A 23,299-nucleotide genomic window follows, 5' to 3' on the forward strand; every position below is an offset into this window, starting at 1 on the left:
AGTGAGGCGGAGGCAGGGTACAGCGCTGGTGGCGGCGACCGCGGCAGCTGAGGCGCGACCAGGCGGGGCAGCGCGGAGCGCACGGGGAGCGCGAGGTCCACATAGCCCAGCGCAGCCATGTGAGTTCCCGCGCCGTTTCCGGGGGCCGCTGGCCGGGCGAGGGCGGGCGCGGTGGTTCCGGTGCCTCTACCGCCGACACCGCCCGGTCGGTCCCGGATCTGCCGGCCGACTGCTTCGCCCTATCCCCAGTAACCCGGCCGCGCAGTGTCTTCCCTCCCCTCCCCCCGGGCGCTGAGGACGCAGCTTGGCCACACAAAAGCCGCCGCCTCCGGGCCTGCCGCGCCCGGATCTGCAGCCTTCCCTTCCACGGCCAGGCCCAGGCGCCCGTGCCCCGGGGCTCTGGGTGGGCCAGGCCTGTGGGCGGGCCCTCGGCGTCAGCCTGGGCCGGGGCACGGGCACTCTTGGAGCCCCTCCTGCCTCTCTCGCCGCGAGGAGGCTGAGCTGGGAATGGGAAGGGGGCGACGTAGGGTGCAGGCGGGCCTCCGGGATGAGCTAATCTTCCTGCCCCACCGCCCGGCCTAAGCCTCTCTGGGGCTGGGCCCGAGGTGGCCGAGGCTCGCCGGGAGTCGTACTCCCCACCCAGACCCCTGACGCTGCCGAAGCCGGGGAGGATCGTCCTGTCGCGATCGGGGAACAGACCCTGCAGCTGAAGACGGGAGGCTAGCATAGAGACCCTAAGAGCAGCGGGGGCCTGGGCACCCGACAGAATTGGTTTGCAGAGGGGCTGCTCACCAGGGCTGTCCACCCCTCCCGGGCGAGACCTGAGTCTGAGCCCACCGGACTCTTTCTAGCCAGTTCAACTTGGGAGCGCCTAATGCGTATCCAGGCTGGCTGGCCGAGCACCTACTGTGTGCAGTCTAATATAACGGTGCCCTGGCCGCCATCTGTGGGGCCGCGCCCTGGGCTAGCCATGGTCAGCTTTCTGAGGATTATTTTTTTTTTTTTACTAGATGCAGAAATAGGCCCAGAAAGCTTAAGTAATATTCTCAAGGTCACACAGCTGGTTTAGGGCGAAGTGGGAATTCGACTCAGATCTGAGTTCTCGCTTAGCACCGTTCACCTCCTTGGCATTGGGGGGAGGGTGAGAATTGGGGAACAAGGGGCAAAATACTCCAGCAAAACTGGGCGGCCCGACTTAGTTCCCTGTCTTTTCTCCCCCCCCTCCCGTCCTGGGTCCTGTGGGGTCAGCGGACGGAGGGAGGCCTGGGCTGGATGCGGCTGAGGGGAGCACGGAGGCGCCGGGCTGGGCCCTGCCCTGCGGTGGACGAGCAGGCGAGAAGGGTGCGGCTGGCTCACAGCGGCCCCTCGCCGCAGCTGGAACTCGAGCACCCGCCTGGCCAGCCCGGGAGGCCGCCTGTCTCTCATCGCGCGGCCGGCCAGGGAATGTGACCAGCTGACCAGGGAAGGAGCCTGCAGGAAGTGAGGCCACCGGGCCGCCTCCGCCCGGTTCCGGGGTGGGGGGTCCCAAGCCGCGCCGCCCCCTCTCCATTCCTTCCCCCTCGCCTGGGGCGGCTGCGGGATGACGTCAGCAGCCGGGTTGGGGCAGTTGCCAGGGAGACAGGGGCAGGCTCTGGAGGGACCCCTTTCCCCGGCAGCAGCCCCTTGCCCAGGTTATTTTTAGCGTTTGTTTACCTCCGTCGGGGGCGGCCGGGAGGCGGGGCTGGGCTGGGGCCAGGGACTCCCGGCAAGGAGGCTGGCCTAGAGCACCACTGAGCCGGGCAGAGCAGGTAGCGGGACCTTCGGCCCCACGCAGGCGCCTGTCTTGGTGCGTAGGGAGTAGGGGGCCCCCGGGGCATTTGGGCCTTGCAAGCGGCCAATCTTCATTTTCAGCTGCCCGGAGCTAGTTGTGATGAAGGCCCCATCACCTTTAGTGCCTAGGTTCTCACCCATGTTCAGAAAGGATTTAGGGCTGGCATGAGCCCACAGAGCCCTCTTGTTAGTCACCTCCCACCACTTGAGGTGGCCCCTCCCCCTTAGCTCAAGTTGCGTGGTTCAGGTCTTTTCCTCTCCCCCACCCCAAGCAAGGAAGATCCTGCCCATCCATCTCCTGAAGTGGTCACTCATGCGGACATTCTGATGGTCATTTGGGCAGAGTATGGACAGTTACACAGCCTGGTTCCGGGTTCCTTTAGAACTAGAGGGTCGATGGCAGCAGAGCCCCAGCCGGAGAACGAAAATTGCATGGGACATTCAGCTTACTCTGAATCCAGGCCACCCACTCGGTTCCAGAATGCCAGGGGACCCCCACCCTGCCTACCCCAGGGAACAGAATCCCACTTGCTCTTAGCCTCAGAAAGTCTTGGGGAAGGGAAAGTGTATGGAGTAGAGGAGTTGGGTGGACACATACTTGAAGCCTAGCTCTCCAACAGGTCAGGATCTGCCGTTCTTATGTCCAGGCAGCTCAGTTCCCCACACACTCAGCCTCCCACTCTCATACTCCCTCCCTCCTTTTTTTTCTGGCCCCAGTGGAGGGCCAAGAGGGAAAAATAGTGAGCCATGCTGACAGGCCCCAGCTCACAGAGTTCACAGTCTGGTAGGAAGACAGACCATAGAGGAGAACTGACAACTGGGTTATGCAGCCATAGGGAACAGGGGGAGGAAGCTATACAGGTGCTTAACAAGGAGAACCAACGTAGGCTGGCATCATAATGGGCTTCCCTGAGGAAGAGGTTCTAGGCTAAGACCTGAAGAAGGAGGGGGAATGGGTCAGGCTGAGAGTAATGGGAATAAGGTATAAGAGTAAAGGAGTCAGTTCTCATAGGCATTGAGAGAGGGATGTAGTGGCCAGAGCAGAGAGACCAGGAGACTGTTGGGGAGGAGCGGTTGGAGGTGCGTGGGGGGAATGAGGGGAGAGTGACCCTGAAGGGCCTAGAGGGTCACGTTAGGGAGTCTGGACTTAATCCTTGTGGTAGGGATGGCCATGGATATTTCATGAGAGTCAGAATAGAGGGATATTAAAGATTTACGGTCCTAGGGTCAGACAGCCTTGGTATGAATCCTGGCCTTACCAATTAATAGATGTGTAATCTTGGGTGGATTAATAATAGCTAAGAATAATAACAACATTGGTTAATATTTGTTGCGTGCCAACAGTGTGAGGTAGTGAGTTAAACACTTACAGAGAGAGTTATTTCATCTTCCTGACAGCCCTGTGAGGTAGTTATTAGTATTTATTTTTATTCTCATTTTACAAATGGCTATCTGAAGCCCCAAATGATTAAGAAGCACCTTGCCCAAGGACTCACAGCCAGCACACACTTAGCCTCAGATTTCGTATCTGTGAAGTAGGGCTAATAGGACTTACTACATAGGGTCATTGCCAGAATTAAATGAGATGATGTTTATTAAGCACAGTACCTGACACATAGAAAACACTCACTAAATGTCCATTATCATCATTGCAAAGTGATTGGAATTTTAAGAAAAGCAGTGTTGTTACCAAATGCAGAATGGATCACTTTGAGTTACAGTGGAGACCAGGAGCCATAAGGAAGCTACTGTAATGTTCTAGATGAGAGTTGGTGATGCCTTGGACCTGAATTCTAGCTATGGGGGTGGGGATGAGGGGGCAGATTCCAGAGATGTTTTACGAGGTAAAACTGGCAGGAGTCAGCGAGTGAGTGGATATGGGGGTAACAGAGACTAAGGCATCTGGAATTACTCCCAGTTTCTGTCTTGAACAACTGAGTAAAGAGATGGTGGGGTCATCGTGGAGAGGTTAAGACTAGGGAGAGTCAGGTTTGGGAGAACATGGTTAGTTTAATTTGGGGACTTCCTACTCAGCCCATCCCCTAACAGCCCACTCCACATTGTCACTCAGCTTCTGGAGAGGCATCAAGGAGGCAGTTGGATATACAGGCCTGGGGTTCAGAAGAACATGGTAACGATAAGGAGATTAAATGGCATTGAGCTTCAAGGGCAGGGAGGATGGGGAGAGGGACAAGTCCCTTGTGTGAAAATGAGATAGGCAGCCAGAGAGGTAGGTGGGAATCCAGGGAGCATGTTGCATCTTGAAATTCAAGGGAAGGAAGGGATCAAGGAAGAGGAAGGGAGCCACAAAGTCATAAGCTTTACTGAGATCAAGCAGGATAAGGACTGGATTCAGCAACAGGGAGGTCACTGGCTACCTTGTCCAGGCCAGTCAGCGCAGGGGTGGATGCAGAAGGCAGAGGAAGATGGGAAGAGGAGTGGGTGGGTGTGGTGAAGAAATGGAGGCAGACATCTCTTCAAGAAACTTGGTTCTGAAAAGGGAAGAGGAAATGGGTGGTAGCTGGAGAGAGACACCGGGTCCTTAGAGGGTTCCTTCAGTTTTGTAGTTATTTTTTAGAGTCAACTTTATATTGAAGTATAATATACACAAAAGTTTAAGTATTGTTGTTGTTGTGTGCCATCAAATCAATTCTGACTCAGAGTGATCCCATATGACAGAGTAGAACTGCCCCATAGGGTTTCCCAGGTTGTAATCCTTACAGGAGCAGATCACCAAGTCATTTCTCCCACTGCACCACTGGGTGAGTTCAAACGGCTGGCCTTTCAGTTAGCAGCCGAACACTGAAACCCTTGCACCACCAGCTCTCCTTGTCCTAAGTGTATAGCTTGATAAACTTTCACAAAGGAACACATCCATATAGCCAGAACTCAGATGAGGAAATAGAACATTACCAAAACCCTGAAAGCCCCCCTTGTGCCCCCTTCCAGCCACTACCCCCAAAGATAACCACTATCCTGACTTCTGTCATTCATCATAGATTAATTTTGCCTGTTCTTTAACTTCATACAAGAGAAGCGAACTTATGTCTTCTCTCGTGTCTTCTTTTATTCAACATTATGTCTGTAAGATTCATCCATATAGATCGTACATTCTTTTTGCCAAATAATATTTTATTATGCATCCCAGTGGAGTTCCTGGGTGGTGCAAACAGTTAACATGATCAGATGCTAACTGAAAAGCTGGAGGTTCAAGTCCACCCAGAGGCACCTGGAAAGAAAGGCCTAATGATCTTACCTCTGAAAAATCAGCTGTTGAAAACCCTGACACGCATCGGGTTGCCATAAGTCAGAGTCAACTCAGTGGCAACTGGTTACTGGTTATTCATTCTAGTATTGATGGGCATTTGATAGTTTCCAGGGTTGTTTTTATTTTTTAGGTGGGAGTGACCTGAGCTTGTTTGAGGCTTGTGGAAAAAGTCTGAAAGACCCATCTTCTATGAAAAGGGAGAGAGATGACTGGCCACACATGAGGATTTACTGGGGCGGGGCGGGGGGGGGGGGCGGGAGCCTGGCTGAGGTTGAGAACTGCTCCATGGTTCCAGCCGGGCTGTTGTGCCAAGACCTCTGGCAGCTCCCGCCAGCTTGTGTGCAGGTGCAGAGAAGGCAGGGAGTTAGGTTGTCCAGGGCTGGTTTCTGCCAGGTAGGAATGAGGTGCAGAGCACTAAGCAATAGGTGAGTGATGGAGTGGTGGCCATTAATCCAGGCTGGTATAAGGATGAACAGGAAAAGTAGAGAAGGTAGGACGGGCTGGCACGGAGAAAGTAAGTAGAGGCGGAGTGTGAGCTCAGTGCAGCGTGGTGTCTGCAAAGTTCAGGGCTGTATCCCAGCAACTGGCACATGTTTGGCACAGAGTTTTCACTCAGTGAATAGTTGAATAAATGAACTGAGGGCTCAAGGGATCAGAGGTCTCAGGTAGAAGGCAGGTAAGGTGGGGATAATGGAGAAGGTTGTTGTCAAAGTGGTTGTGCTTTAGAAAGGGGGGATTCCAGAGGCAGGTGGTACGACTGGTCTGTTCTCATGGGGAGTGGCTGAAGGAAACAGAGAGGCCAGCATTGGGTAGGCAGTCTATGGGAATGCAGAGGTTGCCAGTGTGGGTGCACAGTGGCCAGTCTTCAGGGAGGTGAGGGAAGATAGCATTTCTCAAACTGGGGTCCTTGGACATCTGAATCAGTATGGTGTGGTATGGGGGTGGGAACTGCAGACCTCTGAGCCCACCCCAGCCTTCTGGAAGGCAAAGTTGAGCCTCAAAGGACCAGGGGGTTTATGGGGCAGGGGAACATTCAGTGCCTCTGAGGTCAGGGGGGTGGAATACCCGGTGGACCCTTTGTATAGTGGCCTCTATCCAGGTCAGAGGTGGAGGGAGGTTATTCGAGGAAGAGGTATTGAGGGTGGGAAAGAGCCAGCACCAAGGATTCAGGGCCTGAGGGGCCCATGTGGGCTGGGGGCCAGAAGGATGGGGCCTTGGCCTGTGGATGCAGCTGTGGCTAGGAGGCCCTGGCTGGTCATTGGTTTCTGATCCTCTTCTCTGGGGCCTGGGGGGGGGGGATGCTCCCCAAACTGAGCACCTCCTCTGTGGGCATAGGGGTGAGGGGTGGTATAAGGGGTTGTGAGAATCTCTGCCCCAATTCCTTCTCTGCTTCACTCTTGAGGCAGCATCACATTATACAGAGTTGACCCAGTCTCTCTTCTCAGCCCCTAGACCCCTCGTGGCCAGTGCCCCACTCTCTGCTGGCCACTGGCAGAGTCCCTCCACTTAGCACCCCTAGCCCTTCCTTCCACTCTTAGCCCCCCCTACTCAGAACCCCAGCTCTCAGCCCTCTGTGGGTTCAGCCCACTCTCAGTGCGCCTCATCCTCCACTCTATTCTTACTGCCCCCGCTAATCCCTTCTTCCTATGTAGAGACCCATATTGGCCACCACACTCAACCACTTTTACTCCTGACCCCAACAGAGAGAACCCTCGTCAATCCCCTCCCCGAAGGAAACCCCTAGTTGTCCCTCTCATGGGCCAGGCAGGCCTAGGTCCTGGCGTCCCCCTGGCCCAGCCGGTCCCGCCCCATCCCAGCGGGCTGAGTCAGGCGGCAGGAACTGGGCGGGGGGCGGCGCCGGGAGGAGCCAGGGCCTGAGCCAGAGCGGCGGGGAGCGAGCGCAGCCCAGCCGGGGTCAGCACCGCGCAACCCTGGGCCAGCAGGGCTGCGGGGAGTGAGCGCGGGGCCGGGACTGTCCCAGACTCACCATGAACGCCAAGAAGAAAGGTAGGACCCGGCCTGGGCTTGCGGAGGCGCTGAGGCTGGCCCCAGGGGGTGTGGGGCTGGATGCTGGGGCCCAGAGGTGCATGCTTCGCCGGAGCGAGGTGGGGGTCTGCGAGATACCTTCCCGCTAAATGCGCGGGCGAAGGCGCCGGTCTGTGACTCAGTTTCCAGTTCTGAGCCGCAGGAAGGTGAAGGGGGCGGGGCACTTCTCGGCACTGTCCCCCACCCTGGGAATCCCCAGGCTGCCGGGCTCTGGGAGGGCTCCAGCGTCCCGGAGCCTGGGAGCCGGAGGGAATAGGGGGGAGACAGCTTTCGCTGGGCGGGCGGGCGGGTCGCAGGAGCCAAAAGCGCTGCGGCCGGTCCTGTCGGGCAGCTCGGCACTGATCAGAACACCTCGCCCCGCCTGGTAACCTCCCGCGGCCTGCCGGGGTGCGGGTGCCAGAGCTCCTGGTCGACTTGGCGGGGCCAGGGGGCGGGGCTGGGGAGCCCGCCCCGCCCGAGGGTAAACAGGCGCTTCCGCGCATTCTTCGTGCGCCCCGCCCCTTTCCTGCCCCTTCGCAGCCGGGGAGGGTCCCCGTGCGACCCCCCTTCCTGCCCCGCGGCAGGCGGAGCCGGCATTTCAGCAGGAAGCGGGGGCCGAGCTGAGGCCACGCTGAGTCCGAGGCCGAGTCGCCCGCGGCGGCCCTGTCATTATGCCGGGGCCCACAAGGTAGTCTAAGTCCTGGAGTCAGCCCCTGGCCGGCAGGGCTCAGTACGGAGGCTGGAGCCTGCTGGACAGCAGTACCTGGTGACCGGGACGGATCTGGTCTGGGCCTGGGTCTGGGCCGCGGGGAGAGGACTTCAGGGCCCTGACTGGCGCTGGACACCCCCCTCGCCACCCTCAGGGAGCCCCGCGCGGACTCATTCCATGATGTCCCTGTCGGTGCGGCCGCAGCGCCGCCTGCTCAGCGCCCGGGTCAGTAGAAGCCAGTCCTTCGCAGGTGTCCTCGGCAACCACGAGCGGGGTCCCAGGTAGGCGGTGGAGGGGTTTAATGGGGTCAGGAGTGTCAAATGGGGTATGAGGTAAGGTTTCGGGGGACTGCTGCTCGCCTTTTTCTGAAGACAGCCTGTTCTCCAGGAGCTTCCCGGCCTTCAGCCCTCCTGTCCCCCCACGGAAACTCGCAGCGCTCTCCCGAGTTTCCAGAATGTTTTCCGTGGCACATCCAGCCCCCAAAGTTCCACAGCCTGAGCGGCTAGACCAGGTGTACGCTGCGCTCAAGCGGGGCCTGACGTAAGCAACTCCCTTACCAACCATTCTCCCAGGATCCCTTTTGCTAGTAGGAACCTTTCTCCCCACTGCCTGTACCCTGGGCAGGGTAGACTGGAGAGGTCAGCTAATTGTCTCTCCTTTCCCCAGGGCCTACTTGGAAGTGCACCAGCAGGAGCAGGAGAAACTCCAGGGTCAGATAAGGGAGTCCAAGAGGAATTCCCGACTGGTGAGGGGTCTGGGGGGGCCAGGGATGACTTAAAAGTATGCCCTTCGTGGTGTGGGGGTCTGTGCAGGAGCAACCTGGGTAACATCAGGGTTGTTTTGCTGGGGTGAGAGTCCAGGTGTGACTGGAGAAGGGGATATCAGGGAAGGCTGGGCTTCTATCTTCATCTTCTTTGCTGTGCATACTTCCTGCCTGGGACCAGAGCCTGCCGGCGGGAGAGGAAGCCATGCATGAGGCGGCACAGAGCCCTTCCCAGAGGCTGCAGGAAAGGGAGTAGATGGGACCAGGGAAGAAGTGGGGAGGGGGTACTGGAGGGATCTTGGGGAGCAGATCTGTGTCACCAGCACCCACCAAGGCTCAGGCAGGCAGGGTGTGGGAAGGGGAGTCAGTCCCTGCTGACTGGAGTGGTTGTGGACCCTGCATGAGGGAAAGGATGGCTGTGAGGGACAGAAGGTACGATGGGTTTGTATGGGCAAGCACCCCTGCTGGAGTTCTCCCCATGCCTCCTAAGTGCTGGTTTCATCTCCATCTGCAGGGCTTCCTGTATGATTTAGACAAGGTGAGTATGATAGAATGGTGGTGGGAGGGGTTGGCTCCTGGGGTAAAGGGCCCTGAACCTCAGGCCACTCCTGACCCACCTCTCCCCCAGCAAGTCAAGTCCATTGAACGCTTCCTGCGCCGGCTAGAGTTCCATGCCAGCAAGGTACGTGTGCAGCATGGATGTGCACCTGTAGGGTGGGGGAGGGGGGCTGGGGCGTCATGGGGAAATGTGGGGTGGGGGTGCTAGGCTCTGCGTCTCAGTCCCCCACCACCACCCCACTCACCGCCCAGATCGATGAGCTGTATGAGGCATACTGTGTCCAACGGCGACTCCGGGATGGTGCCTACAACATGGTCCGTGCTTATACTACCGGGTCCCCAGGGAGCCGAGAGGCCCGGGACAGCCTGGCTGAGGCCACTCGAGGGCATCGAGAGTACACGGAGGTGAGGGGTGGGTGCCCATGAGGCAGAGGCACAGGGAGTGGTGGGGCTAGTCAGAGAGGGGCTGGTTCTTGACACACACCCACCTCCCTCCCTCCCAGAACATGTGTATGCTGGAGAGTGAGCTGGAAGCACAGCTGGGTGAATTCCATCTCCGGATGAAAGGTACCGAATTGTGGGGGCAGATGGGTAGCAGAGGGGGTGCTCCTGAGACCTCCCCAGCATGGCTCATCTACTTCTCCCACCCCCCCCACCCCCAGGGCTGGCCGGCTTCGCCAGACTATGTGTGGGCGATCAGTATGAGGTATGAGGGTGTGCAGGGAAGGGCCAGATGGCAGGGTCAGCACACCAAGGGCTGCCCTCATCCTGCTTGTTCCCCCAGATCTGCATGAAGTATGGGCGTCAGCGCTGGAAACTACGGGGCCGCATCGAGGGTAGCGGGAAGCAGATGTGGGACAGTGAGGAAACCATCTTTCTGCCTCTGATCACAGAATTCCTGTCCATCAAGGTGACGTCTCTGCCCAAGACTATAAGACACCTTGATCCTGTAAACCCCTTGTGATCCTCATGATGCCAAGACTCTGAAAACTCCTGTCCCCATGACCCCTCGTGAATCCGTGGCTGTCTTAGTTATCTAGTGCTGCTATAACGAAAATACCACAAGTGGGTGGCTTTAACAAACAAATTTATTTTCTCACAGTTTAGGAGGTTGGAAGTCAGAATTCAGGGTGCTGAGTCTAGGGGAAGACTCTCTCTCTGTCAGCTCTGCGGGGGTCCTTGTCTCTTTTGAGCTTCTGCTTCTGGGCAGTCTTCATGTGGCTTAGCATGTCTTCCCCCATCTCTGCTTTTTCTACTTGCTTGTTTAATCTTTTAGATCTTAAAAAACATAGACTCAAAACACACCCTACACTAATCCTGCCTCATTAACATAGAAACAACCCATTCCCAAATGGGATTATAACCATCACAGAGATTAGGACTTACAACACATATTTTGGGGGCACCTATTTCAACCCATAACAATGGCCCTATGAATATGTGACCCCCTGACCTTCATGAAAGGAACCCTGGTCGAGCAGTGGTTACAGTTCTCAGCTGCTAACTAAAACGCTGGTGGTTCAAACCTACCAGCGGCTCCATGGGAGAAGTATCGCATTCTGCTTCTGTAAAGATTTACAGCCTCGGAAACCCTGTGGGGCAATTCTACTTTGTCCTATAGGGTCACTATGAGTTGGAATCGACTCAGTGGCAGTGGGTTTTTGGTTCTGGACCTTAATAACCTTGTGATTTCCTCGTAATCTCTGTGGCCTTAAAAATGGCAATCTTTCTGACCCCTATGACCTCATGGCCCCTTTGACCTATGACTTCCTCATGATCCTCTGACCCTGTGATTACCTGACCTCCTGGTTCCCCTGAGGCTATGACCCCTATGACCTCAGCGAGGCTGCAAACTCAGACCACTGTGATCCCCGTACTCCCAGACTACTTCAAGTCTCCATGGCTCCACATACTTGAGAACGCCAATTCCTAGGACCTTCTCATGACCCCTACACCTGTGAATGTGTGACCTCATGACCCTCTCATAATCTCTGTGACCTGTAAATTCAGACCTCTTATCTCCCACGATGTTATGGCCCCAACACCCATGTGATCCCATTCTTCACTCTTGGCTATAGGTGATAGAACTGAAAGGCCTGGCAAACCATGTGATTGTGGGCAGCGTCTCCTGTGAAACCAAGGACCTGTTTGCTGCCCTGCCCCAGGTTGTGGCTGTGGACATCAATGACCTCGGCACCATTAAACTCAGTTTGGAAGTCACATGGAGGTTGGTGGGGCTAAAGGATTTAGGGGCAGAGCTGGGGTGCTGTGGGGCCTAACAGTTCCTCCTCTCCTCAGCCCGTTTGACAAGGAAGACCAGCCCTCAGCCACTTCTTCTGTCAACAAGGCATCCACAGTCACCAAACGCTTCTCCACCTATAGCCAGAGCCCACCAGACACACCTTCGCTTCGGGAGCAGGCCTTCTATGTAAGTCTTAGCCCAGGCCCTCGCCTCATGACTCTCCAGAAACCTCTGCGGTGGTCCTGAAATGCCCTCTCATCTCTCTCAGAACATGCTGCGACGGCAGGAGGAGCTGGAGAATGGGACAGCATGGTCCCTGTCATCCGAATCTTCAGACGACTCATCCAGCCCACAGCTCTCAGGCACTGGCCGCCACTCCTCAGCCCCCAGGCCCCTGGTGCAGCAACCAGATCCCCTGCCCATCCAAGTCACCTTCTGTAGGCCTGAGACCCCCACCTCTGGGCTCATGAATGAGGAGGGGGCCATAGCCCCAGCCCTGGCCAATGGGCATGCCCCTTATAGCCGGACACTGAGTCACATCAGTGAGGCCAGCGTGGATGCTGCCTTGGCAGAGGCTTCAGTGGAAGCTGTGGGCCTAGAAAACCTAGGTCAGGTACCTAGCCCACTTGCACACCCAGATCCCACACAGGAGTGCCCTAGTTCTGTCTCTCCTGTCCCTTCTGCCCTGGACCCTGGTCATTCCACCATAAGCCCAACCCTCAGTACAGTAGGCTCTACCCACATATCTGCAGACCTTGCTGCATCTGAACAACTAAATCCAGTTCCCAAGGCCACAGACTCTGGTTCTTCTGATCTGCCAGGCCCCGCCCACACTACTATAAGCTCCACTTATAGTGCCATAAGCCCTACCCACAGTGCTGTAAGCCTCACCTACTCTACCACAGGCTCTACCGGTAAGCCAATGGTCTCTACCCTCACTACTGCAGGCTCTACCCCGAGTCCTACAGGCCCTACCCCCAGTGCCACAGGATCAGTCCAGACCACTACAAGCCCCAAACACACTGTCACAAGCCCAACATATACTGTCACAAGGCCCATCTGCAAGCCAATGCTCTCTACCCTCAAAACTGTAGGCCCTACCATCAATACTATAGGCCCAGTCCAGACCACCACAAGCCCAACCCACACTACCACAAGCCCCACCCATAAGCCAGTGCTTTCTAGCTTAACTTCTATTGGCCCAGCTCAGACCACAAGCCCCACTCACACTACTGCAAGCTCTACCCACACTACCATAAGACCCACCCATACCATAACAAGCACCACCCACACTACCATAAGCCACACCCATACCACCCCAAGCTCCACCCACACCACGCCAACCCCCACTCAAAAAACCGGGGTGCCAACTCACACCACTACAAATTCAACCTCGAATGCTATAGACCTAGTCCAGACCAGTATAAGCCTCACCCATTCTGCCACAAGCCCCACCCTTAAAACTGTAAGCTCTTCCACTTCTCAAGAGCTTGTGACTCTCTCCAGCCCCTCTGTGCACACAGACCCCACCCACCCAGGCACAAACTCCCTTCCCTTTGGCCACCCAGCTTCCACCCTCTGCACTCAGGCAGACCTCACAGGCCCCAGCACCTCCTCCCCCAGTCCCACCTGTTCTGGTTGGGAACCCCTCGCAAGCCCTGCCCTAGAGCCCAACCTTCAGAGCCCAAGCCCCCCTCCCTCATCCCTAACCCCCACACCCCAGCATTCAGATCATAGCCTGGCCATGGCTGCTCAGGCCCCAGTCCCAGAAGCAGCTGGAGGGGCTGAGGACAGGAAGCTAGAGGTGGCACTGGGGGCTCTAATGGCAGCCCTGGATGACTATCGTGGTCAGTTCCCTGAGCTGCAGGGCCTGGAGCAGGAGCTGACTCGACTGGAGAGTCTGCTCACGGTGAGTCTGCCAGGCTGGGCTGGACTGGGCTGCGGCCGCATACAGAGGCAGCCAGGCAGTCAGTAACAGCAGCTCTGACTTCCTCCACCACCCCAGCAGAGGCAAGGTTTGACCCGGAGCCGGGCCTCCAGTCTCAGCATCACTGTGGAGCATGCCCTGGAGAGTTTCAGCTTTCTCAATGACGATGAAGATGAAGACACTGATGGTCCTGGGGACAGGTGAGGGGGCTAGGTGAAGGAAAAGCAACTGAGTGAGGGACAGGTGAGACAGGGCTAGGGGAGGGGGAAGAAATGAAGGAAGAGCAAGTGAGTAGGGGCACAGGTGATACAGGACCAAGTGAGGGGGAACAGGCCAGGTGGGGCACATGAAGAGGACAGGAAGACTAGAGGTGGGTAGAAGGGAATGGACTTCCTGGCAGGTGCGTTTATGTGTACTCCTCCTATGCACACCCCTTGTGTGTCCTTGATGCCCGTGTCTCCAACACCCTCTGAATCCCCAGTGCTTCTATCCACCTTCCTCCTCCTCTCTGCAATGTCTGCCTCCCCCACCGATACCTATCTGCCCATGAGCGTCCAGCTCCTCCTCCTTCCCTTGGCCTCATCTTGGACCCACCCTGTGAAAAAGCCCTTTCAGTGCTTCCCTGTGCACCCTGAGTCTCCCAGCATCAGCTCCCTCCACCTCGACCCCAGCTCTCCAGGGGCCTCTGCTTCTCCAGGAGGCCCCAGTACCTTGGCTCTCTGTCTTGAAGTAGCCTTTTCCGCTTCCCAGTTGAGGGTTGTGCCCAGCCGCTCCTCCATCTCCTGCTACCCAGATTACAGCCCCTTCACCCCTTGGGCCTCAGCCCCCTGCAGCCTGTACTGCATAGACCACCCCGCCTGCAGCCCTACTGCCACCCATCCCAGCCCCAGCAGCCCCAACAGTCCTAGCTGGAGGTGGCACAGGACAGTCTGACTCCAACAGAGCTCCCTACTAGTTCCAGCCCCTTCCTCCTTTTGGACATCCTCTGTGAATTTACCCACTGTCTGTCGCCCACCTGTTTTCTGTTCATCTTGGGGTGGGAAAGCTCAATAAAAAAAAAATGCACACCAGGGACCAGGTGGTGATATGTGCTCCTGCGGTGACGAACCCCATTTTTCTCTCAGGCCCCCAAGCAGCCCGGAGTCTGGGGCTGAGGACAGCCTAGATTCACCCAGTACCCGCCCCCTCAGCACAGGGTGTCCAGCTCTGGATGCTGCCCTGGTCTTGCACCTGTACCACTGCAGTCGCCTCCTGCTGGTGAGGCTGGTGGTGTTCCCCCCATCTTCCCCTTGCGGCCCCTTACCCCAGGGAGCCCCGCACTTCAATCTTGGCTCTCTACACCCCTTCTGAGTTCCACACTTCACTGCCCCAGGGCCCTGGCATTTGGCCCTTGTTGAATGGAACACCTCCCACACTCGGGCTCTCCCCAGGTTTTCCCATGCATGCTGGGACTTACAGTCCCTAGGCTCCATCCTCCCCTAGCCCTACCCTGGGGTCTGAGCTACTTGGCCACCCCTGTTCTCCAGAAACTGGGCACATTTGGGCCCCTGCGATGTCAGGAGGCATGGGCCCTGGAGCGGCTGCTGCGGGAGGCCCGAGTGCTCGAGGCAGTGTGTGAGCTCAGCAGGCAATGGGCAATCCCTGCCATCTCCGCCCAGGAAGGTAAAGGCCCTGTGGGCCCTGGCTCTGGCATCTGTCTCCAGGCTCCTGTCCCACGCCACCCTACCCTCATCTGCCACCTGCCTGCCCTGTCTCTGACAGTTTCTGCACCCCTCACAGTGGTGCAGTTCTCAGCCTCTCGGCCCGGCTTCCTGAACTTCTGGGACCAGTGCACAGAGGGACTCAGCCCCTTCATCTGTCCCGTGGAGCGGGTGATCCTCACCTTCTGCAAGCAGTACAGTGCCCGCCTCTCCCTGCGCCAATCTGGTTTAGCCGAGGCTGGTGAGTGAACTGCCTATCTGCCCCTTCGTCCTTCCTGTCTCAGATCCCCAGTGATAGGGGCCTCAGGGGAAGCCAGATTGGCCCACGCAGACATATTGAGCAGAGCAGAGGAGAAAAAGCAAAAGCTTGTGCTTGGGGCAAGAGAACCCGGATGGTACGATTTGGATAGGGGCCCCTGGACCTGAGCCTGGAATGGGGGCATTCTCTTCCTTCAGAGGGCCTGGGCCCATCCAAACCCTGATGGGCACTGCTTCCCACAGTGTGTGTCAAGTTCCTGGAGGATGCCCTGGGGCAGAAGCTGCCCAGGAGGCCCCAGCCAGGCCCTGGAGAGCAGCTCACCATCTTCCAGTTTTGGAGTTATGTGGAAACGTTGGATGGACCCTCAATGGAGGCCTATGTGACCGAGACTGCCGAGGAGGGTGAGCCACTGGCCCTGATCACAAAGGAGCCTGACTCTGTGGGTGGGCCTGAGGGTACAGGCAAGGACATGAGCATACACAAGGCCTCCCCACCCCAGGAGGCTCCTTGCCCTCCCACTTTGTCCCAATCCAACCCCCTCTTCCTTCTAGTATTACTGGTGCGGAACCTGAACTCAGATGACCAAGCTGTGGTGCTAAAGGCTCTGAGGTTGGCACCCGAGGGGCGGCTGCGTAAGGACGGGCTGCGGGCGCTGAGCTCCTTGCTGGTTCATGGCAACAACAAGGTCATGGCTGCTGTAAGCACCCAGCTCCGGAGCCTGTCACTGGGTCCTGCCTTCCGAGAGAGGGTAAGGGCTGGCCAGTGCTCCCTTCAGGGCAAGGACTGGGGTCCCAGGCTTCCAGTGTCTGGCTAAGCCTGCCCTCCTGCCCCATCCAGGCCCTCCTGTGCTTCCTGGACCAACTGGAGGATGAAGATGTACAGACGCGAGTGGCTGGCTGCCTGGCCTTGGGCTGCATCAAGGTGACTGCTGCCAACCCATCTACCTTTCCTGACCCCTTCACCCCACCCATGGGTTCTGGGCCTCTGCCACCTGTTCCACTGGGTCCCCCTCAATGCTCTCTCCTCTGGTAGGCATCCGAGGGCATTGAGCCCCTGGTGTACCTGTGCCAAACGGACACAGAGGCTGTGCGGGAGGCTGCCCGACAGAGCCTGCAACAGTGTGGTAAGGCTGGAGAGCCAGGGGGTATGGGCCAAGCAGACTTTTGGGGACATCCTGGCTGATGAGAGGAAGGGTGAGATGGGACCAGGGGTGATAGAACCAGGATGGAGCTCAGGCTACCCCTGACCCTGTCCTCACCCATTGCAGGGGAAGAGGGACAGTCTGCCCATCGACGGCTGGAGGAATCGCTGGATGCCCTGCCCCGCATCTTCGGGCCTGGCAGCATGGCCAGCACAGCATTCTAACCCCCCCAGGCTCTCAGAGCCCCCACCCCCACTTTCAGGGCTCACCAGGCACTGGCAGGGAGGGTGAAGGCTGGCTCTGGACACCCCTCCCCCAGATTCCTTTCAATGAAAATCTAATATATTCTGTTCCCCTTGGGGTTGGTAGAGTCAGTGTCTGTAGTCAAGTGCCTCGCAGCCTAGGCTCAGCATGCCCCTTGCCACAAATAAGTGTCCAGAGTCTGGCCACCCTGCCTCTGCCCCCCACATCCCTTGGTTTTGTATATTATTTACAGTTTTACAGAAAATTAAAAGCAAAACGCCTTTCCTACATGGCCTGGCCTGGTGTGCTCTGATCCTCTGCAACAACACTCTCTGGCTGTGGCCCTGCCTGACACTGGTGTGTCCACACTGCAGCTGTGACAATGGCATGTACATTTCTCCCAGAAATCCAGGTAGACGAGAGCCCAGAAGCTGGAACAGGGCTTGGAGAAGACAGCACTATGCATGGGATGTTGCTGAAGAGGCTCAGGCTGCAGGCCTGGAGCTGGCCCAGAAGAGGCCCAAAGGGTGTCCGTTCTAGGAGTTAGCTCCTGCCATAGGACAAAGGGAGCCCTGGCGGCATAGCGGTAAAGAGCTCGGCTGCTAACCAAAAGGTTGGCAGTTCGAATCCACCAGCCGCTCCTTGAAAACTCTGTGGGACAGTTCTACTGTGTCCTGTAAAGTCATTATGAATCGGAATCGACTCAATGGCAGTGGGTCTTACAGGACCAAGAGGAAGCAGGAAGGGAAAGTCACTATGGTGGTTGGAACTTCTGGCCACCAGGGGGCAGCAGGGCCCCATTAGGAGATGGCTGGCTTCTATGTTTGCCCCTCAGCCCAGGCTGCTTCCTACAGAGGGAGCTGGGAGTTCCTTGAGGGCTGGGTGGCAAGAGAGTCAAGATCCTGGCAGAAGGGGAAAGCCGGGGCCTGGAAAGGAGGAGACCTGGATGGCTGCCCTGTGACCCTGACAGCAAGTCCTTCCCTTCCCAGAGCCCGCCCCCCATCTGTAATAAGTAACAAACCCCACTGACCCCTTTTGGCCAGGGACAGCAGGTTAACCCGAGCAGCTTCAGGAAAACAGGGCTCTAGGGAGAGGGCTCACCTTCCCCCACGAGCTGCCCGGCACATGTCTGTTAACCCCAGAAGGTGAAGAATTCTATGTGGGGAATTTAAGGGTGGGCTGGGACTCCAGGATGTCGAGCCTGTCCTGAGGCCCTCAGCCCACCCCTAGGCTCTTCTCCCTTCAAAGGCAAGGGAGACTGTCTGAGCAGGGCCTCCCCCACTCCCTAAGCCCACTCTGGTAACCCAGTGGTAGCACAGTGTGACAGCATGTGCACGAAGCCATCACATTGGGAAAGTGTGGCTTGCAACTCACGATGAGCCAATGAGGTGCCAACAATCTCCCCTGGGGAGTGACCCAGATCCCCAGGGAGCCCTGCCCCCTATCATTCAGAGCTATGTATGAAGGTTTGGCTGGAGCTTTAACCATCTGCTGGGGAAGCTAAGCTGAGCAGAAAAAACGGCAACAGGAAGGAGCACAGGAAACACCTGTATGTGGATGCAGGTGGCTCATTCCTAGGCAGGGTGTGGGGGTGGGGGCAGACAGACACCCTCGGCACACTGGCATGACTCTGATCTCTGCTACTATGAAGGGTGGCATGGGAGGAATGGTGCCACTCAGCTTTTTGGGTGGTCAGCTAGGGCAGCCAGGTGGGGGTGGGGGAAGACAAGTGACAGAGACCAAGCCAGCACCCAAAGCTGGCCGCAGCTTGTGTCTGCTCCAAGGACCCCTGCAGGGGGTGCTGTAGTCCTAGAACCACCCCCTTAGGAGCCCTGCAGATATGCAGCGCCACAAGAGGGGATATTCCACTGGCAGGGCAGGACTGCCCACTAGCATCAAAAGCATAGCCTGTGTGATGGGGGTGGAGGAAGTAAACACTGAGCAGAAGCAACCGGGCCAGCACGAGCTCCCAGCTCAACCCACAGGAGAGGGCAGGGGCTAAACAAGAAATGGAAGATGGAAAAATGTCATCAGCCCAGCCAGGTGTCAACTATGTCTATTGCCAGGAATCTGAGTGGCCCTACATCCCCATTCTCCAATGCTGGGGAAGGACAAAGCCCCTAACTCTCTGTCCTCTCCAAGGAGGGTCCTGAATCCACAGCCTGGCATTCAGTTCTAGCTGAGGGCAGCTGTGAGTCAGGGTGGACAGGAGCTAGATTTAGGGCACTGTAAGCATAGCCAGGTACAGGTGAAGGACCATCAAGGTCAAGACAAAAAGGGGAAGGATACTCAGGCCTTTGCCCCTTCAAGCCTACCTAGCTCAGAGCAGTGTAGATCAGCCCCAGGACATCCACTTGACTTCTCTCCATCGGTGGCTGGTAGTCAGGCAAGGTGGACATGCCCAGGTGTAGGCCCAGGCCTGTGAGATGGTAGAGGGCAAGGAGAACCCTTGTCCTTCCTCCGGTACATCCCCGCAACACAACACGCAACACACACACATACCCTTACAGGTGCCTCTCACAGGTCTTTACACAGGGCAAAGCTGCTCCACAACACTGTCCCTAACTACTGTCAGGCAAGATTGGGAAGGCATTTGTTCCTGCTGCCTCAGACTCAGGATAGTTAGCAGACTGCTGCACCAGGTGATGGGGGGTTGATGAGAACATCAGAAACCAAAGGCACCAGGGCAGGGAAAATCGAACCAGCTGACTGTGGAGATTGTGCCAGCCTCTGTAAGGGGACAGATGGGAGTGGGCCTCCAAGGCCTGTGACACACCAAGAAGCTCCCTACCAATTAGGTCCATCAAGGCCACAACCACGCCCTGGCCATTGTCTTCAGCCGGGAAACTGATAGGCAAGCATGACAAAAAAGGGCCCAGGCTAAGGTAGTGCGGGGTACAATTTATTGTTTTGGCGGTCACCAGAGCCTCCTCCCTATTCCTTTCCTTTCCTCTTGCCCTCTCCCAACCTTACCTTTCCTCCCATCTCCCACTCTTCTTCCTTGTGTATTCAAAGCTGCAGAGAACAAAAAAAAAGGAAAAAAGCATGTTTGTGAAGGCAAAGAAGCAGATGGGTTGGCACATGGGAAGAGGATGCTTCTTTGTCTCACCCACAGAGCGGGGGTGCTTCCCTTGTGTGTTTCTGTGCCTGGTGTGTGGGTATAATTTGCTGAGCCCCAAGCATATGACAGGCTCCCTTTTTCCCTTGCCCCATCCTCCAAGACAGCCCTGAGATGCCCTGTGCAGGCCATCCATCCCCATGGACACAGAGCTCTTGGTTTGGCTGCCAGGCTTGGGCACCAAGGTCTCAGAAAGGCACACTCTTCTAGGCCTGTCTGATTCAGGAGGGTGAGCTTGGGAAGGACTCCAGTGCTGTAGATAAACTGCTAAGAAAGTATAATCTATTGCTTAGAAAATAAGACTGGCACTGGCCTGTGAAAAAGGGGTCTCTTGTTTCAGAAGGCTGTAATTGGGTGGTGGCCACTAGTCTGTTTGATGTCAAGGGTCAAGTCTCACTTGTCTCTGAATACGCCCAAGGCTGACACTCAGTAAATGCTGACGTACAACGGCTAAATAAGCAGATGAATTGCTATGATCAACATATAAGCTTCCAGCCATCTACTGTGATTCTCCTTAGAGCCTTTTCCTCCTCCTCAAGCATCCTCTTAAAGGTCACTCCACAGGGTTCCATTCCAGGTCCTTTCCTCCTCTCTTGAAACACATTCTCTGTACCACTTCATCCATTCTCCTGCTCAGGCGGTACACTGATGATTCATATGGCTCTCTCATCAGCTCCAGATCCCTATATCCAACTACTGACTGGACACCTTCTTTTGAATGTCCCAGGCACCTCGAACTCAACATAATCAAAGCTGAACTCAACATCTTCCCAAAGCCTGTTCCTCTTCCAGGGCTCCTGAGTTTCCAACTACCCAGGTACCCAAGCGATACAGCTGGACTTCATCCTTAACTCTTTCCTCTGTCTCCTCCTCCCAGCCATCAGCCATCCTCTCAATTAAATCTGAATGTTTCTAAACTGTCCACTTTTTTTTTATCCCTATTGTTACCACTTGGGTTCAGGACACGTTGATCTCTTACCTGGACACTGCCTTCTCACAGGCTCCTTGTCCCTCTTCAATTCATCCTCCATGGTACAGTCAAAGTGATCTCTAAAACATAAATCTACTACTACAGGTCCTTGCCCTTCTGGATCTGCTCCTGTCTCTGGCCTCATTTCTGCCACCTAACTTCTCACTCCATACTCGAGTCTCACTAAGCCACTTGCGGTACACTATTCCCACCCCTCATGTGTCCATGCTAATGCCTGCTCACTCAACAAACATCAACATAGACATCACAAATTTCTTCAGGATGCTGACCCTCCACTATGCTCCTGTCACAGAAGCCTCTACACTTCCCTAGTATAGTACTAATTATACCCCATTGCAGTTGCTTATTTACCTTATAAAACCAAACCCATTGCCACTGAGTCAATTCTAACTCATAGCAACCCTACAGGACATAGGAGAACTGTCCCATAGGTTTCCAGTGAAGGGCTGGTGGACTCGAACTGCTGACCTTTTGGTTAACATTCGAGCTCTTAACCATTGCACCACTAGGGCTCCATTTCCTTTATGCACACCCATATATACATCTAAAAGTATCTGTTGACTGTTCTACTAGGTACCAGTTCCTACACAGGTCTGGGGAAGCTGATGGGTACCTTCCTTGTTGAGCTTGGTCCAGGTTAGGTTTGTTTTTGTTTTAACAGCTTTATTGAGACATAATTCACATGGCATGCAATTTACCCTTTTAAAGTGCACAATTCAATGGCTTTTAGTATATTCAGAATTGTACAAGCATCATCACAACGAATTTTAGAACACTTTCATCAACCCTAAAGAAACCCCATATGCCTTAGCCGTCACCCCACAATCTTCTCAATCTCCATTTCCCCACCTCAGCCCTAGGCAATCGCTAATCTACTTTGTCTCCATAGAGTTGTCTGTTCTGGATATTTCATACAAATAGAACGAGGTTAGGTTTATTCCAACTCACCCAGTGCTAAGATTCACCTCATAACTTCCCTGGAGATTCAAATTCATATGACTGTGATGTCCACTGACCTCTCCATTCCTCTCGGACATATAAAACCCAACCCGTTGCCATCTGGTCGATTCCAATTCATAGTGATTCTACAGCATATAGTCAACACCTCTTCACTTGCCTCTTCATCCTTGACTTTCACCTACTAAGGTTCACAGGGTCTAGTCTGGTCTTTCCAACTAAATATAAGGCACTTGAGAGTAGGTTCATCGTCTCTTTCTGGTATTAGCTACCCTTGAGCGTAGACTAAGGCTCCAGGCAAAAATTCAGGACATACTTATAGATGAGTAAGACCTCACCCTCAAATACCTCTGCTATCTTCCTGCCCTGGTACCTGAAATTTTCACCATTAAAGTCTTCCCTTTGGGTTAAGGCAGTAGTTTCCAACTTGTTTTGCAGCAGATACCTCCCTCCCCTCCCTCCCCCAAGCAAATCACATAAAATTGGGAGGAGTAAAAGAGGATAGGGGACGCCTGATAGGCCTTCCTTCCCCTTCCCCTTCTAAGGTAGCCTCTGAGGTAAAGCATCATCCAGAGGAAAAACAAAAGAAAACCCCACTGCCCTCAAGTTGATTCTGACTCATAGTGACCCTACAGGACAGAGCAGAACTGCCCTATAGGGTTTGCAAGGCTGTAAATCTTTACGGAAGCTGACTGCCACATTTTTCTCTCAAGTGGCTGGTGGGTTCAAACCGCCAACCTTTTGGTTGGCAGCAGAGCACTTTAACCACTGTGCCACCAGAGCTTCCTATATCCACAGAAGCCTATAAAAATGGAAGGGTTACCTGACAGAGTAAGGAGCTCTGCGCAGTCAGTGGGAGAACAGGAAAAGGCAGGGTGGGGCTGGAAGGCCTGAGTACTCATTCTGGTTTTGCCAACAAGTTGCCAGACAACCCTGAGCAAGTCACTTCGTTTCTTAAGTTTAGGACAAAACTGTGCCTGACTCACCAAATGGAGCTGTTAGCATCATTTGAAAGGGCAGGCATAAAAGTGTTTTACCAAATGAAAAATGTACAGATGAGATGGATGATTACAGGGTTATCAATGCATGCCTTGCATTGAAAACGCAGGTAAGAACACATAGGACAAAATTAACCTACCTTCCAAATAAGCAGAGGGTCCTTTAGACTTTAGAGAGCAGTAACTTGAGCTGAAAGATAAAAAGAAATAGGACTTTCCCAGTGATCTGAAGAAAAACCAAAAAACCAAACCCAGTGCTGTTGATTCCAACTCATAGCGACCCTATAGGACAGGGTAGAACTGCCCCATAGAGTTTCCAAGGAGCGCCTGCCGGATTCGAACTGCCAACCCTTATGGTTAGCAGCCGTAGCATTTAACCACTACGCCACCAGGGTTTCCGATCTGAAGAAAGCACCCATCAATAAGAAAAAAAAAATGCCTGCGGTCTGAGCAGGAGATGAAATAGAAGGGCATGTCTTTAAAATGTTAGGAGAAAGGGGTTGACCTTGGCAGCTGATATTGGTAAGCACTGGTAGTTTTCTAGATGTCTTATTTACATCACTGCTCTACACCCTAGTCCAATGGTGTTGG

At 55.3% G+C, this 23,299-nt stretch overlaps 1 protein-coding gene across 4 annotated transcripts; it reads left to right on the forward strand.

Annotated features, from left to right (window-relative positions):
• The first annotated feature begins 35 nt into the window (after positions 1 to 35).
• On the forward strand, positions 36 to 18,255 carry RIPOR1 (RHO family interacting cell polarization regulator 1). Of its 4 annotated transcripts, none has more exons than XM_049865055.1 (22): positions 36 to 119; positions 7,966 to 8,092; positions 8,199 to 8,351; positions 8,478 to 8,556; positions 9,089 to 9,112; positions 9,203 to 9,256; positions 9,385 to 9,537; positions 9,636 to 9,699; positions 9,795 to 9,838; positions 9,917 to 10,042; positions 11,211 to 11,359; positions 11,431 to 11,560; positions 11,643 to 13,283; positions 13,380 to 13,501; positions 14,426 to 14,558; positions 14,828 to 14,963; positions 15,081 to 15,242; positions 15,503 to 15,661; positions 15,812 to 16,008; positions 16,098 to 16,181; positions 16,293 to 16,383; positions 16,528 to 18,255. In XM_049865055.1, the coding sequence occupies exons 2-22, from the start codon at positions 7,989 to 7,991 to the stop codon at positions 16,623 to 16,625; spliced, it is 3,903 nt and encodes a 1,300-aa protein (XP_049721012.1). In that variant the 5' UTR covers positions 36 to 119; positions 7,966 to 7,988; the 3' UTR covers positions 16,626 to 18,255. The 4 variants fall into 4 exon arrangements, with proteins under 4 accessions (XP_049721012.1, XP_049721010.1, XP_049721011.1 ...); XM_049865053.1 differs by lacking the exon at positions 36 to 119 and adding an exon at positions 331 to 7,084; XM_049865054.1 differs by lacking the exon at positions 36 to 119 and adding an exon at positions 331 to 7,084 and having other exon boundaries at positions 13,383 to 13,501.
• The last annotated feature ends 5,044 nt before the right edge of the window (positions 18,256 to 23,299 follow it).

The sequence above is a fragment of the Elephas maximus genome, chromosome 21 (genome assembly GCF_024166365.1).
Source record: "Elephas maximus indicus isolate mEleMax1 chromosome 21, mEleMax1 primary haplotype, whole genome shotgun sequence".
NCBI lineage: Eukaryota > Metazoa > Chordata > Mammalia > Proboscidea > Elephantidae > Elephas > Elephas maximus.